General features: G+C 38.4%; 1 protein-coding gene across 1 annotated transcript in view; it reads left to right on the top strand.

Moving 5' to 3' along the window:
• Nucleotides 1-17,610, top strand: part of Vps41 (VPS41 subunit of HOPS complex) — a gene marked incomplete at its 3' end in the record, with an annotated part of 119,069 nt that overhangs the window by 69,513 nt on the left and 31,946 nt on the right. Inside the window, exons 8-9 of the mRNA XM_041630599.1 lie at nucleotides 14,860-14,979; nucleotides 16,056-16,202. Coding sequence (XP_041486533.1) covers nucleotides 14,860-14,979; nucleotides 16,056-16,202 — 267 coding nt within the window. The remainder of the gene's footprint in view (nucleotides 1-14,859; nucleotides 14,980-16,055; nucleotides 16,203-17,610) is intronic.

Genomic DNA, 17,610 nt, shown 5'->3' with positions numbered 1-17,610 from the left:
GATGTGAATGACTTTCTTCTCCCTGTGTTATTGTATAGAGTGAGGTGCTAGGAAAACACGTTGCTCATTCCCTCTTATTCTCAAGGCTATGTGGCAGACATGGGGACCCATTCTGTGGCAGACAATCAAGAAGACACCAGCTCTGATTTCTTCTTAGGAGTTAGACTTTCCCTTCCCACCGTCTAGCTCATTCTGGTTGTTTGATTCTAGTCCCATTCACAGCACACAAAATGTTTGTGCTGTTAGTCTTGGAAATCACAGGCTTAATCTGACATTCCCTGCCTTAGGCAGAATTAAATACCTTCCTTGTTTGTGACAACTTTGAGGAAGAATAATTTTAAAACCCCTCTTATTTCATTATTAAACAGATTTTTGTTAGGAGAAATTTTTTTGCATAAATTCACTTCACTTTGACTGCAATCCATGCACTGGTTAGAATTCAGCGAGGATAAAGAGTTAATGATATACTGCCATGTCAAAACATTGCTTTAAAAGGATGCTTTTATTAATAGTTTGGAATCCAAGAGTGTAGATGGAAGTTTCTGTCCTACCCGGTCCCACAGCCATTCAGTCCCAAATAAACACACAGAGGCTTGTATTAATTATAAACTGTTTGACCTGTTGTTCGGCTTATTACTAACTACCTCTTACAACTTAAATTAACCCATAATTCTTATCTATGTTTAGCCAAGTGATGTGGTATCTTTTCTCAGTTAAGGCATTTTCATCTTGTTTACCCTACATCTGGATGACAGCTCCATCTCTGCCTTTCCTTTTCCCCAAATTCTCATAGTATATAATTGCCCCACTTATACTTCCTGCCTGACTACTGGCCAATCAGCATTTTATTAAACGAATATGAGTAACAAATCTTTACATTGTACAAGAGTATTATCCCACAACATAAGAGCTCAGAGATTAGGTGCTGGTTGAGGGTCTAGGGAAGCAATCAACATCAAGTTACATCCCAGCACAGGTACTGTTCTTGAAACATTCTTGAGCTCTCTTTAATAGGCCACTATAAAGTCTACAAAGTGTTAGGAGCTTTATGAAACATGTTTGTCTCCTTTATCTATGAGTGTAACATGTATACTATTGATTTGTTTCCTGGTATCCACTAAGTTTATTATGTAAGTCTACACTTTTCAAATAGTAAAATGTTGCATTTGTTTTTATAAACTCTGATGACATCGTTTGTTAAAATGGTACTTTCAGAATTTATGGGCTTGGTATGGTTGTAGAAATCTCCAGAACATTTCTTTCTTCTGTGCATACAGTATATACGTTTTAAAGATTGCCTGTGCTACATTGTTTTCACATTATTTTGTTTTGTTGAAATGGGTTTATGAAGATAGAGTTTTATTATTTATTTATTTACTTACTTTGATACAGGCTCTCTTGAAATTAGTTATGTAGACCAGATTGGCCTTGAACTGTCTGTCTCTGTCACCCAAGTTCTGGGACTAAAGGTGTAGCCACCATGTCTAGGCTATGAAATAGATCTTTTTTGTTTTGTTTTGTTTTGTTTTAAAGCTATTTTATGTGTATGGGTGTTTTGCCTGCATGTGTATCTGTGTACCACCATCATTATCTAGGTGAAGAAATCTGGCTTTAAAAACATTATTTTATGTATATATGGGTATTTTGCCTGCATGTATATCTATGCACCACATGCATTCCTGGTGCCCTCTGAGCCCAGAAGAGGGCATCTGATCCCTGGGAACTAGAGTTACAGGTGTAATGACCTACCATGTGGATCCAGGGATTCAGCTTGGATCAAATAGCCAGTGCGCTTAACCACTTTGATTTTTTTCCCCTAAAGTAAGAAAGGGCTTTTATAGATGATAGATATTAAGTAGTGACTATTGTTAGTGATTGTTTTCATTTAGAAAACGCTGGCAAACCTTCAGGAGATACTCACTGAGTTATAGATGTTTATAAACCTTGAAAAATGAGGAAAGCAAAGACTGCATTGGTCCAAAAACAGAGTCTTATTATTCTAACTGGAGTTTTAAATGAGAACCAGAAGTTAACAGAACCAGTTGAAGAGTCCTACGTTTAACAACTATTGATAACCTTACAAGGATATGTCATAGGCACCCAAGTCTGCTGTAAAGGATGGGAAGCAGATCCATCATACAGAAGAAAAGAAAAATAAAGGCAATACTATGTAATTGAGAGACTTGAGTCAGAAATACCTTGACATCCAAAAACCTAGAGAAGAACTGCCCAGACGGAGGTATGACGTGGAATAGGTGTTTTTCTCAGAACACTAATTTAATAGGTGTTTGGTAAGAACACTAATTACACACTTATCTGTTCTGTAGTCCTTTACATTATATGACAGCTTTGATAGAAGTGATAAGGTTGAAGTGGCCCATAGGCTAGGGATGGAGAAGGCAGGCAGGAAAGTGACGGTCTGATATTAAGATATGTGGGCTATTCATAAGAATAATGAAACATTTTATTTAATATTTTAGTTTTTGAAATATTTTTAAAAGATCGATTTGTGTATTTGTGTATTTTATGTACATATGGATGCTTTGTCTGCACATCAGAAGAGAGCATCAGGTCACATGAGACTACAGTTATAGATGGTTTTGAGCCATCATGTGGGTGCTGGGAATTGAACTCAGGACCTTTGGAAGAGCAGCTAATGCTCTTTTTTTTAGGCTCTCAAGGTGGTTTTCAACTTCTTAGAAGTTGAATGCTGTAGTTGAATTTATGGACTTCACTGCTTGACACTTGAGCATAAAAAAAAAAGCTTATTCAAAATTCTGTTTCATTTTCTTTTTGAAAAAAAGAAAGAAAAAAAAGTCTCTTTTAAAAGTGTCATCGCAGGGAGCACTAATGTAAGGAACCGGGATTTTTATACAAGTAGGAAGAAGACTAATAGATAAGCATAGCCAGCGAGTTTCTGCTTTAGACATAAAGCTGCCAGGTGCATCCTGTCTGGCGGCTTTTTTCTTTTAATTGTGCGGCTTTCTCTGTCAGCAAGATAAACAGCTTTATACAGCCTTTACCTTTGAACTCCAAAATACACTTCAGTGATAACTGATTCGACTTCTTTGACAAATTATTAGCTCATGGTGCCACTGTTTGCAGTGAGTTCATCTGTAGAAGTAAGATAGTCAGCTTCTTGGCATTGCTGTGGGATAAAGTAAAGGAGCCTGGGTGTGGACACAGGTTGCTTTATATGATGGAAGATGTCAGTCAGCAAACCAGGGAAGGACCTTTGTGAATGAAATGAGATCAGTCGCTTCCCTGTCCTGGGCTGGAGGCTTTGTGCTATGGTTTTTTTTGTTTGTTTGGGGGTGGTGGTTTGATTGCATTATATCTTGCTTGTAGGCTTCCAGTGACGATCTGCCAATAAAAATTTGCATTTGAATATTCTAAAGGATGATTCAATAAAATAGCTTTCTTAAAATATAGTTATAACATTTTCAAGATTATTTTTCTGGTTTTATAGAGGTATATTTAACACATACACTACAATCTGAGGATTCGTTCAAACATACCTAGTCCTCTCATGTAGTTATATTTTCTTATATGTGATGAAAAGACTTAAGATCTTGTTTCTCAGTACATTTCAGTCTTCTATTAAATACAGTCACTGTCTTGTACATTGAATCCTAAGAACTTACACAGCTTGAGACAGAAAATCTCTGCCCTATGTCCGACACCTCCATTTCAACTATCCCAGCTGTAAATGTTTTTAGCAGTGAGATTGCCAAGGAGCCTTTTTGTCCTGCTGTGATCACTAAACTCAGCATGTAGAGGTATTTCCTTACGTGCTTACTTATCTTTTGGTCAGATTGGACCTGAATTTTTTTTTAGGGTTACAAGGATATAGACACTTGCTCTGTACGGTGTATACACAGTCCAAAGATGTGGCTGTCCAGGATAGTTGTGAACATTGTCATGGGATAGCCATAGGCAGCCTGTACCATCTCACATAACTCTTCATTACTCTCTTCAACTGAGCATTTGTGAAGAGTTAAGAATACTTGCTTGAAGACTTCCTAGCCAAGTTAGTATTAAGCCAAAGGATATTACCAAGTTTATGAGCTAATGATTTATGTTGCATTTCTATTCCTAGTATTTCATGATGTCAGCAGATCAACACTGCAGAAACACCAACCAGCAGGAAGTAGCACACAAATGTAACTGTCATAAACTGTTTTTCTCAGTCATATAAACCAATTTGTAAATTAACTGTATGGCAACTTATGTTGGTAGAGTTTTCTGTATATTTTATACTGGTTAATGATAAGTATAGAAATCCATTTCTTAAACTAGCAGTCATTTAACTCACAGCATTTCCATTTTATTTTTCATCTATGCCAAATGTCAGTTGATTTCCTGGTGTCTCTGTGCAGAATTCCCAGTCTTCGGCTCTATAGTAGATGTGGAATGTGGAAAGGGTCCATACCAGCTTCATTTTCATTCATGATCCCCTTGACACAAAGCTATCAAATGTCTGTTAAGATCTTTCTGCAAGTTCAACTAAATTTTCCATATATAATAGTTCTTTTTTTGTTGTATATGCATGTGTATATGTGAATGTTTACATGTGTGTGTATATGATGTAATTGTGTCTGACCGTGCAAATGGAGACCAGTGAACAAACTCAGCTGTCGTTTACTTATTTTTCTTTCCTTCTCCTTTTTTTTTTTTTTTTAAAAAGAGGGTCTTTCACTGATCTGAACCTCACTGTGTAGACTAAGATGGCTAGTCATTGAGTCTCAAACAATCTGCCTTCCTTTGATTCCCCAATACTGGAATTAGAAGCATATGGTTGTCTTCTTTTGCATGGGTTCTGGGAATCGAACTCATGCATTAGTACTTACAAGGCAAGCACTTTGCGGACTGTGGCCCAGCTCTCAGTGTATGGCTTATGTGTATTGATCATAGCACCTCCTTGACGCCTCCTCTTCCTGGAGCAGTCAAGCCACTGTCACTTCTCATTTGCTGCATTCCTCATGGCATATTTGAGTATTAGATTTGTCAGTTAGTGGGAAGATGCTCATCATCTTTTCTTGCGGAGCTTAGTACAGATCCACTGTTACTAATACTCCCTCCCTCTCTCCCTTCCTTCCTTTCTATGTAGGACTGAGTAAAACAAGGGGTTACAGGTGCAACTGTTGTTAGTATCACTCATACAACCTAAAGTGCTCATTTCAAGGAGCTCTGATCAGCTTGTTGAGCACATCTTTGTGGAGGGTTCCAGCTAGTGTTACTGTATGCACACTGTATCGTGACAGTGGGTGGTGGTTTTCAAAAGAATGCGAGTGGGTAAGTAGTAGTGGAATGACATTAGTAAGATCATTCATTAATCGGAATGATGATGTGGTGAGAAGTTAATGTTGTGAATCATTGGAGAAAGAAATGTGAACAGGTACTTTTCTTTGTATGTATGTATTTAAGAATGTAAGTTTTACTGTGAAGAAATCTTGTACTGGTATTTTCTTTATTTTTAAACTTTCAACCAGTATTGCTCTTTGTTATTTTTTTTACAACAAAATCATGCACTTTTTACTTAGTAAACAGAACCAAAGAATATAAATAAACAAATTTTATAGAAAGTAAAAAGAATATTTAACACACGAAGAAAAACACTTTTTTGTAAGGAAACAAAATGGTACATCTCAAGGAGAGGCCATTGTTAACTCCTTATTTTGCAAACTTGACACAATACATTTTATCTTGACATTGCTTTAGTCCATATAACACAAACATAACAAATTAAATGTCCCTCCTTGCAGTAAGCATTCTACCACTGATCCACAATCCAACTCCAAAAAACCTGTTGGAAAAAATAATTTCTGAGTCTTAGCTGTATAAACAACAGAAAAAAAAATTTAACAAGGTACTGTGAATGAGAAATAACAAAAATATTGTGGGTATGTCCTTGAAGGCATTCCAGAGGTGAGAGCTGACCTAATGACAGGTTTACTTCATTTATTTCATCCAAATGCTCTTTGTTATTTTTAACAGTGAAGATTGAAACGGACTAACTAACCTAGATGGGCTGTGTGCCCTATATCAGCCGTAGATCATCAGAACTGCCATGGCGTGTTAGGAGGATGGCAGAAGGATGATCTTTTAAGATGGAGGCAATTTCAGGATGTGATTTGGAGGAGGCTTAAGAAGGCAAGTGTTTGTTATAGAATGGATGCTGTAAAGAGGCCAGAGTAATTGTCTTCTAAAGTATTTAAATAAGCCGTATTTAAGAAGACAGAGGCTAAGTCAAGGCTGAAGCATAAAGAACTTCAGGGTCTCTCACTTTAGACAGGATTCATCCTGTGTATTTTTGTGTGATTATTTTTGGGAAATGCGTCATTGAGATATGGTTATGAAGTGATCTTGTTTGTACCACGATCCTTCATGCTCACAGAGTGGCCCTGTACACTGCCGGTGCTCTGTGAAGTTGCTTGTTTGTTAGAAGACCAAGACTTCCCTGGAGTGACAAAGCAGGCCCTTTCCAGATGTCGACCGTTTTCTTTGTCAGGGGGAATAAACAAAGTGCCCGCATCTGATAAAGTGTTTTTGTTGGCATACTTTTCCAGGGGAGGGGTCTCATGGCATTGTTTTTGAAATATAATTATGTATATAGGTACATTCAGGAATGACTATACACCAAATCAGTGGTTGTGGTGTGTCTGAACAGGATTATGAACATACTTGTTTGTCTACATTGGCATTCATTTCATCCTTTTTGTTGGAAGCATTCGTTTATTTTATAATAAAATAGTGACAGAATGCATAAAGTCATCTCAATTTAGGACTTGTTTTTACTTAAAAATTTGTAGTATATGAAATTCCCTATATTCTTGAAGTTGTTTATTCAGTATTGTTTGATAGTTGCCTGATTACTCCATTTTACAGGTCTGTTTCTTTTTCTTAGCTATTTTTCTGTTATTGAATATTTAGTTTGTATCAGTGTTTGTCAACAGTCTACTTGTGGTGAAGGTAGAAATGCTTTTCACCATTATTATCATTAATGAATTTTTGAGACAGGGTTTTACATAGCCCAGAGTTCTGACTTCAAACTGCTAATGTAGCTAAGGATAACCATGAACTTCTGATTCATCTCCCTCCATATTCTGATTGGTAGGGATACGGGAGTGTACATAATCACATCTGATTTATATTGTCCTAGGATTAGAGCCTAGGACCTCATGCTTGTTAGCAGCTGAGCTCCAGATCTAGCCCACCAATGTGTATTAGTTGTACAAATTAATAGGCTTCACTGTGAAACTATTTTTCACTATTATTATTATTCACTATTATTTCCATAATACATATGTTGTGTTTTGATTTTATCTACCCTTTTTATAACCCACTCTTTTCTTTCTTCCTATTTGTCATTGTTTGTCTCTCTCTTCCCTTGTTTCCTTTCCCTAATGGTTTCTCTTCTACTTATAGGTTGTCTTTTCTTTTTGACTTATCTCACTCAGCATAATCTCCATTTTCATTCATTTCTTACAAGTGACACATCATTCTTTGTGATTATCTAGTATTCTATTATGCATTTATGCCTTATTTTCTTTATGCTTCCCTCTGCTGTGGGCACCTAGGTTTATTTCATGATTTAATTATTAATGATAATATTACAAAACATGGATGGACAAATATCTCTGTGGTATGACTAGAGTTCTTGGGATCATATGTTTAGGAGTGATATAACAGAATCATAAGAGAGTTCTGCTTTTAGTTTTTTGAGGAGCTTCCCCACCAACTTCCATAATGACTGATTTCTGTTCTCATCGACACCAGGTGATAGGGCCCTTCTCCCACATTCTCATCAGCGTTTGCAGTGTTTCTTGTAAAAGCCATTCTGACTATGGTGAGTCTCAAGCACATGAAATCTGAGTTCCCTGCTGCCAAAAAAATTATGTTTTTCATATATTTATTGGTCATTTGTTCTTCTCTCAAGAAGTATTTGTTCAGACCAGTTACCCATTTATTGAATAGCTTGTTCTTTTCGTGATTAAATTTTGTTAATTTCTTGTATATTCTAGATATTAATACTCTAGATATAATAACTAGCCATCAAGCATATTTTCCTATCTCTATGCCAGTTTTGTACTTGGTCATTTTCTTTGTTTGCTGAATTTATGAATCTTTGGGCATGATCTTTTGTCTATTGGTTGAACTATTTTCCTGCTTTTGATTAGAATTATTAGATCAATGATTATGGCTACTTTTTATGTATTTGAACACTTGCCAAATAAATATACATTTCAAACAATGTATACTCATTTTTACCAGCTATGCGTGAATAGCTTACTTCATTGTGTTCTTTGCCAAATGTTATTCTGCAATGTCTTTTAACTATTAGAAATTTTGAACATTCATATTATTCACATCTATATCTACCTTTGTAATATGTCTGGTGACATTCTTTGCTCTGGGCAGCTTTTAATATTATAATGGAAACCAGGCCATTGAAGACTGTCCACTTGATATTTGTTGTCAGTTTGAACACAAATTATTGCTGCCTACTGAGTAGCCTTAAGCCTTTTTACCAATATTGTTTAGATCTGGCATAATTATTTCTCTTCCCAGGGAGATACTATATAGAAGTCCAAATAAAAATAAAACTTACAAGTAGAAATTAAAGTATATAAGTAGTTTCATATGTTGATTGCAAATTACAAATGATTGCATGTGTATATCACATCCTATAGATGTGAGTCTGTTCAAAACCCATCGGTTCTGCCCCTTTTATAGACCTACCCATGACTGACTGTGTGCCCATTAGTATCAGCCTTTCATAAAGATGATAGGGAAGGTGATGGATGATAGCAAATTGAGTTGAACTCATTTAACTTGGCTTCTTCTGTAGATGGCAGTCATGATCTTAAGGTTTTCCTCACCTTTGTTTTACATAGAACTATGAAGGATTTATTCAAATATGCAAATCCATTAATTCAGATAAATTTATATTATGCAAATTTATCAGCTTTGTATTTCTTTTTCATATCTTGCTTGCCAGGATTCCCCTCCAGTGGTCCATTTACTGTTGAGGTACTATGCACATAAAATTAGAGATTTTTGTTCCTGACACTGGACATGAGTTCAGATGTGAGCAACTTTGAGATTTTCTCTTCCCTACTGCTGAAGGTCTGACCTCAAGTCCAGGCCTTGAGATACATCCTTAGGTGGCCACAATCTGAAATATGATCCCATATCTATTAAATCTGTTGTTATGGATCTGTGTGGAAGCAGAATTATTATTATTGATAAATGTTTCAATCATTTCTCAGACATTTATAGTCATGAACTTGCATCTGTAAGTATTACAGTGACAGGGTTAAATGGTCTATCTTTCAGAATGGGTAAGTTGATATTTTAGCTTGTAGTGGTAGATAGGTTGATCCACAGATTTTTATCTGTCATCTATTTTACAATACAAAAGAAACTGCTCCTCATCGGACTTCTGGTATTTAGTATCTTCTTTTCATGTTGATTTCCTACTTTGAAGCTATTGATTGCTAAGTGGACTTTACCTTACATTGATTCAGTTTTGTTTTGTTTTCAACTATCAATATGTCCATACAGTTTTCACAAAATTAGCTAGCTTCCAGGTGCTTAGCATCATGTTTCCTATACTTCCTATAAAGCACATAGATGACCAAGCAGGCTGTGGGGCTCCTTGTATGATGATGCTTTCTGTAGCACATGAAATCACCTTTAGAAAAAGAAGTCTGAAGGATTATAACATCCGGAAATGAACAGAGAGTTTAAAGCAAGAATATACTTGAGAATGTCCCTTTTTTTGCTATGTTGTATGATATTTCTTGGTGGAGATTAAAACAAGGCAAACCAAACACCAACCAAACAAAAAACTATGTTTTAAACCTTGGTCCTGAGTCAAAGCAAGAAGCAAGATGAAGGTTCCCACTTACACTGCTGGCTACTTGGCTACTCATGTCTGTGTCAGAATTATAGCTCCTCCCTGTTGTATACAACCAGCACCTTCTCCACAGTGGCTAATGCTTCATTCAGTTGTCTTTTCCACTGGAAAGACTTATTTCAGTTTTAGTTATGGGAGGGTATGTGAGGTCTGTGTGTGCCTTGTATGTGTGGCTGCCCATGGAGGCCAGTTAGCCCTGATGTAGATGCTGAGAACTAAGCTCTGATCCTCTGAGAAAGCAGCAAGCACTCTTAGCCACGGAGTCATCTCTCCAGTCCTGTGTTTTCTGCTTTTAGAACTTTATTCTTGATCTTGAAGTCCCATAATAAGACTTCCTACCATTATACCTTTGTCTTGTTTTACTGAGATTGCCTTGTTAGGTTCTGGTTTGCCGAGATTTATGTTTTTAAAAGATTCCCACATTATTATTTTGATTTACTGTTTTTTCGAGACAGGATTTCTCTGTATAGCCCTGGCAAACCTGAAACTCTCTGTAGATTAGGCTGGCCTCGAACTCAGAGATTCACCTGCTTCTGCCTCCCAAGTGCGGAGGTTAAAGGTATATACCATTACCACCCTGCTGTTCCCACCATGTTATTACCTTTGGTTGTCTAATTTCTCATCTGACTTAGTATAGGTTATATTTTATGGAATATGTTTTTCTTGAAACCCTTGTTCCTTCCTATAGGACCATACCTGGTGTCTTCCATATCTACTTCCCATGGCATGATCCTCACTGCCCAAGACTTTCCTATTTTTTTTTTTTTTTTTGGTCTGGCTCAAAGCAAGCATCATTGCAGGTGTTGAGGAAGACTAACAAGTTATGCTGTCCACAAACTTGGAAGATCCTCAGCTGACCACGGTTGAAACATACACCTACCTCTGTCAGGGGAGAATGGGTGATTGGTAATGATAGCACTGGGCCCAGAACCAGAGGCTTTATTGCAACCTGTTAGGGATCTGACGCAGGTGTGGGAGATTCTGGGGTATGCGTGCTATACCACTCTGTAATGTAGAAAAGTGTTAGATACATCTATCAGCACAAAACACAGAAGAATAAAGTATATTGCTGGTATGTGAAGGCTCCTATTGAAATATAAGTACTGAGAATGCTGACTGCCAGAATGTGGATTTATGGGAAATAAAGCCCTAAAATACTTTCTCCAACAGCAACAAAAATATAGACCTCTTGGAAACAGCTTTTCCTCTCTGTGTACTTAGCTCCCATTGAGCTTAAATTGCTCTCAGTATTGGGATAATGACAATTCGATAATACAGGATGTGGAAGACAAACCAAATAAATTAACCAGCTGCTTTTAAGGCCAGTTCGCTCAATGACTGAGCCCGAAAATGCTTTGTAGAGCATTCATGCTCAGTGGGTCTCTAGGCAGTTTTACGACTAGAAGAAAGAAATGGATTTTATTAAATGTCAGTGAAATAGGGGCAGATAGCTTTGTGGTACTTAAATTAGTGCGGAATGTGTGTAAGAAAAGTAGTTTATCTTTCTCTAAATCATCAGTGCAGAACTTTGCTTGGCATTCCTGCTAGAAAATGTGTTCCGACTCAGAATTCCCCTAGATTAGGATAAGACAGTAAATGGAAGTGCACCATTTGGTGCTGATCTCCTGAGTGAAGCCCTGTGTCCCTTGGAGTAAATCCCACTGAAGGACAGTGATAAAAATTTCATCCATTACTGGCAGACACATGAAGTTGAGGCTTAGAAGCGAGAACTTGTGAGTGAGGAATACAGCCAGGTGAAGAGGGATGAGAGGCACTGCCGAGGATCCAGGGACTTAATGCTAGGAGAGGAGCTGCTTAGGTGCAGAGAGTTTGAGAGGCGAATGCCATCCAAGTCCAGAGAGCCTTCTGCAGGGCCCAGAGCATCACTGTGCAGACCAAACATAGGGCCCATCTGTGTCCCTCAATGTAAAGAGGGAAGGGGTGCCTTTACTGGATAGCGGTGCTGTGATTGGACCAGTATGGTTACAAAGCACATAACAGGACCAAGCAATTAGAGAGACATGACTTACAGAAGACGCTTGCTCATGATCCCATGAGCCCTGGATGGTAGTTATCTAGGTTTCTGGTACCAAGCCTGGTTCCCTTCCTGTTCATCAGGCCTTAACTCCAGTAGATAGCAGTTGGTTACTGCCAAGATATGAATGTCACTGTTACCCTTAGGGATATTTTGCCATTGTTGTTTGTTGTGGTTCAGAGACATCCCCGCTGGATTTCTTCAGATATAAGTATATGGCATGGAATTACTGCAGAAACCAGGAAACCATAATGAGATTGGGGGTCAGGGGGCTGTGAGTTGGGGTGAAAGAAGAGCAGAATGACTTCTTTTCTTTTATCTAGTCAGTTTTAGGGCATTTCTGTACTTTTAAAATGTTTTAATATAAGCAAGAAAAATCTACCCCCTTTCATTTAATTGCTCAGTTTTTAAAATTGCTATTGTCTCACTTTTTTTCTTTCAAATGAATTTCTAGTACTTTGGGAATAACTAGAATTAATCTTACGGGATTTTCTATGGTCCTCCACAAGAGTCACATGGTAAACTGATGCAACTGGACTAAAGCTCTTTTTCCGGACTTAATGGAGTGTCTTTGTTTGACTTCTGTGTGGCTTAACGTCCATATCTGTGCTCTTACACTTTTCCCATTTGATTGGTTCCTTGAAGGTTAGTTGGCTTTGTGACATGGCTGTCCTCCTGCTTAGAACTCTAAGTACAATATGATTTTCCCTCTTACAAAGTTTGGAAATATTTTTTAATCTTCCATTGTCCTTTATTATTTTTGCCATCCCTGAAGAATGGTGATATGAAGGATTAAATCTAACTTTTAAAGTTCTTGTCTTCTCTGCGGGATATCTTTAGCCTGTGGCATCACCAGTGAGAGATTTATCCCATTCCCTAGCTAATATCAATTCTTTTCGGGTACTGAGCCTTCTGTAGGTGCTCAGCAATTCCAGTGTCCCACGTTCCTTCTCAATTGTGCTTTTCACAGCGGGAGTGGTGACAGCTTGGCCCATGCACCTGAGCCATTGTGTTTCAGTGTGGTTTTTCCAGGAGTAGCCCCACAGTCACCCCGAGCACTGAGCATGTAGGCTGGCACTCTGGCACCCAGCCGAGCGGCTTTTGGCAGACTGTTTTAGGGAGAATGTTTAATCACAGCCTTTACTGGGTTTTCTAACTTTTTATAGAGTTTGTAGAAATTTTCATTTAAACTTTGGAGTGGGTTGACACAGTGCATATTGTTTGTCTTTCCTCTCAGTACCGAGTTGGTCGGGAAGTGGGGATTGATGGCGGGAGTAATATGCTGCCACTCTACCAGGCTTCCTTCCTCTCCACTCAGCCTGAATTCATCTTAGCAGCTGGTGGTCAGTGCTCACTGTGCCCCGCCCATTTCTCACCGTCCCCTCCAGACCAAGGCCCCTGCCAGAAGAGAATCTGTGATCTTACCAGTTTCTCCTGGTAAGAATAATTATTAACTGCTTATTGGTAGAGGATTAGTTAGTAATCCTTTCCTGTTGCTAAAAATACACTCTTAAATTTTTCCTACTTTTCCCAGTTTCAAACCTTGTAGCAAATGCATCATTCCGTTCACTTGACTGGGCAGCATCCTGGCTACTGGCTAGGTCCTTTTCCTGTGTGACACAAGGGGAAGATTCTGAATTCAGTACAGGGACACCCTGTAGATTCCTAGCGAGGTAGCTAAGGATGGGTGATTAGAGAATCAGTGAAACTGGTGGGTATTTCTGATGAAAGACAGGTGAGGTCAGCTTACTTTTGTACAGTTAACTTCAAGCATTTATAGCATGTTAACATGAGTATATTCAGCTTACTTGTGAGAATGCCCATTTTCTTTTCTATATCAAGTCTAATTGTGGAAATGTAAAGAATGAAATAGATATGTAGGAAATATAAGTAAAATGTAAATTTAGTCTTCATGCATATTCTTTCCTCCCTGATGCTTCCGACACGGTTGGAGATACACAGAACACGGAGGTGAACTGACATAGGAGCTTTGAATATTTCCTTGCCTTCTCTGGTAGCACCTGCCAGTAATCCTAGATTTGGAGGGAAGAGAGATCGTAGGCCCACAGTTCTACAAAGTGCTAGGCCAGCAGTAGTTCTGTCATGGCACGTGTTCTCAGTACCAGCATACAGCGTAGAACACATACTCCTGGATGATGTGCTTTGAGTGACACATTGTATAAATGTCACAGCTTAAAGAATTGAAGTTGGGTATATCAAGAAAAATATTTTATAATGCATGAATTATCAGAACTATATCTTCTTCAGGATTAAGGAGTTTTTACCAATTATATTTTATATTAAAATTTCCAGTAGGGTTTCACAATAGATTCTTCTCTTTACACAGTGTCTAGCTACTGTGGACTTCTTAAAAACCCTAAATCCTAAAGCAAATGGTCCATACTTTGTAACTTAATTTACTGTTCAAAAGATACTGTCAAATTATTTGCCTTGGATTAAATGAAAGAAAAGCTGACCGTTTCAAACTAAAGCAGTTTAATCTGTGATGACTGTCTTGTCAGAGAGGAATTTAAGAGATTTTGATTTCCTGGCTTACAAAATGAATTAGTTCCTAGTTCCTTATTTGGAAAGCTTCTCTGAAGCTGCTAGTCGGGAAGGCATTGTTTGCCCAGAGTCCTGATGTTGTGGTGCCATCTTGTGGCAGAGATTTGTCATAACCTCAGTGCTCGAATCTGATTTAAATAGTGATACAGGCAGTTCAAGATACATAGGGAATTCTTTCCAAACGTAGGTTACCTAATAAAAAATAAACAGAAGCACGCACACACAAATTATTTAGAATGGCTTATTTGTCGTTTGGTGACACCGACAGGCAGAAACGGTGAGTAAAAGACCAGTGTGACGCTGGTATCTGAAAATCTGTGTTTTGCTGTGTCCTCAGCTGCTGCTGTTTGAACGGACGTGGATGAACAGATGGAAATCTTCTGTCCTGCATGAAGGGGAAGGGAACATAAGGAGCGTGAAGTGGAGAGGCCATCTGATTGCTTGGGCCAATAACATGGTAAAGGCACATGTCTGTCTCTAACACTTGTGCAGTGGCAGAAGGTTGGCGAGATCGAAAGGTCTGCGGCAGAGAAGACACGTGGTGGGCGATGATTCTCATAGACACAAGAGACACTGATCCCATCCCTCAGAGCCAGAGGAAGGCAGATCACGCTGGGGTTTCGTAGTATATTTATTCCCAACACACTGTAGACTATGTTTTAGTGTAAGAATCCTGAAGTATGGAGTAGCCAAGAGAATGAAAAGCCATTTTAATAATTGAAGCACTGCTTCAGGAATGAGCTCTGCCATTTACCCGTTTCCCATGGGCCACTGTTAGAAGCAAGTATAGACTGTTTTTATTTCTTCTTTGCTTCCAGTATAATCATAGGCCAAAACACAGGCCTCCCTATAAAAAGTGTATTGTACTTTCAATATTGCACTGATTTAAAGTTTATTTAATAAAGTGGGGGTTGGAGAAAGTTTAAAAAAATAGTTTTTTTTCTTATCTGTCATATTTTCTGAAATTTCATTACATAGTTGAGAAAAAATCAGTCCATTCAGTTAGAAATGGTAGTAACTTTCTCAGTTCAACCCTACTGTTTGGGCTTTTTCTTACTTTTCTTGGTTCTCAACAAAAGTAAACAACCATGGTCTCAAGGCTCATCTTCAGCAGGCAGTATTCTTGATGTTTCCATTTGAGCAGTGTGAAATGTCCCGTGTGGTTTTCTTTGAATGGATGGGTTTTCAGAACCAACACTTTCTGAAGAACCAAACTCATTCCTATGCAGAAAGCTCCATCAGAAGTGCCTGTCCACTGTCAGGTTGCGAGTAAAATGGGTATATCTGTGTGGCGCATGTTTGTGTTGGATGTACAGCACCCATGATATCCACTAATAATGCAGCCTCTGTCCAGGAAGAAGTGTGGAGGTTGCCTTCAGTTTTGGTTCTCATGTGGTTTCTATGAAACATGACCGTGCCTTTGTGTGGCTCCTTAGCATGCCCAGTAAACACCATCATTGTTTTGATATAGCACACCTAATGTTATGTTCCTTCCCCAGAATGCAGGATGCTTAACATGGTTTTGTTTTGTAGGGTGTGAAGATTTTTGACATTACCTCCAAGCAAAGAATCACCAATGTTCCCCGAGATGATATAAGTCTTCGCCCAGATATGTATCCCTGCAGCCTCTGCTGGAAGGACCCCGTGACACTCATTATTGGCTGGGGAACTTCCATCAAGGTGCTTTACCCGGCCTTTATATTAAACCCAAATCATAACAGCTTTGTTGAGAGTTGTCTGAAAAGATTTGTATTCACAGATATGTTTCTGGGAGACCTAATATTTTTCCCTGGATGCTGTGGTGATAGAACAGTTTATTCACGAGTACAGATGTTAAGATGTGCTCCTTCTTTTCTATGATGTGCAAAGTAATCGCTCTTTTCTGTTCTCAGGATGACGCTGTATTTGTTGAGTTCTGTTTTAATTTCCCACAATCCCACTTCAGTCCCTTAGCTGTTTATGGAACACGTGGTTGGCTTTGGTGGTTTTGTTAGGCGCTCATCTCCATGTTATCCTTCCTTTGTCTTTAGCTGTGACCATTGGTTTCATTTCGGTTATTGACGGTAATGGCATAAGATTAAATCACCCTGCATGTTTCCTAATTTAATGACATAGAGACCCTGGCTCATTATCCATAATTTGATTGAAGAACATTTTTCTTACATTTGATTATCTCATTCATATGTGCCTGATAGAGTAAAGCTGCCTCCAGACCCCAACTGCCTTTATTTCATGCTTACCAGTGCTTCTGCTAGAGTAAGTACTTGAATCTCAAAAGCTATTTTTTCCCTTAAAGATGCAATACATAATTTAAAAAAGAAACTAAGATTTAGCTGAGGGGAAAACATATGAAAAAAGTATCTCAGCAATAGTTTAATATTTAGAGTCCGACAGACTTGAGATTGATTCCATTTTTTCCACTTCCCTCTTAGATGTATGCAGGAGGGTATAGAACTTGGCACATTGTAGTAGCTTATAAATGTTACCTATTAAAACGTAAATCCTGTAAGGGACATGAGAGACATGAGTAGAGAGGAAGAGCGTGACAGCGGCTGGTGTGGTGCCCTGCTGCCCAATCCATGCTCTTCCTGTCCTCACAGTGCTGGCATGCAGGTTCCCTTCTCTGTAGATTGGACTTGAAGGGCATATATATGAAAAAATACGTGATTCAGTTTACGATGGAGTGACTGCCCTGAGTTGCTCATCTAGGAGAGGACAAGCTGACCAGGCTTAGGGTCTCTCTCAGGGCCTTCAAAGAAGTGCTGTCCTGCTGCACACTTCGTGTCTCCTGATTAGTGAAAGTGGTTAGTCTTGAAGCTGTAGACCTGTAAGTGACTGCATTTCCAGATTTGTGGTTATGTGTTAGATCAGTCATGGATAATGAGTACACATTTCTCTATGCTTAAATAATGTCCTACAAATTTTATGTCAAGTATGTTACTTTATTAGGGATTTTCTTCTTCAGACTAAGTCATATTTTGAGCATTTCTCAATTCAAAATCTTGGTGAGCAATCTTGATTGAGAGGAACAACTAGAAGCAGCGCAATAAAGCATATAGTTAGAGATATGCTCTGTTCATTTTGTGTG

This window comes from Microtus oregoni, unplaced genomic scaffold (genome assembly GCF_018167655.1).
Source record: "Microtus oregoni isolate MIOR12 unplaced genomic scaffold, Mior012 000035F_ref0000213, whole genome shotgun sequence".
Lineage (NCBI taxonomy): Eukaryota > Metazoa > Chordata > Mammalia > Rodentia > Cricetidae > Microtus > Microtus oregoni.
Note: the sequence above shows the minus strand (reverse complement) of the source record. Positions and strands in the feature narration are given on the sequence as shown.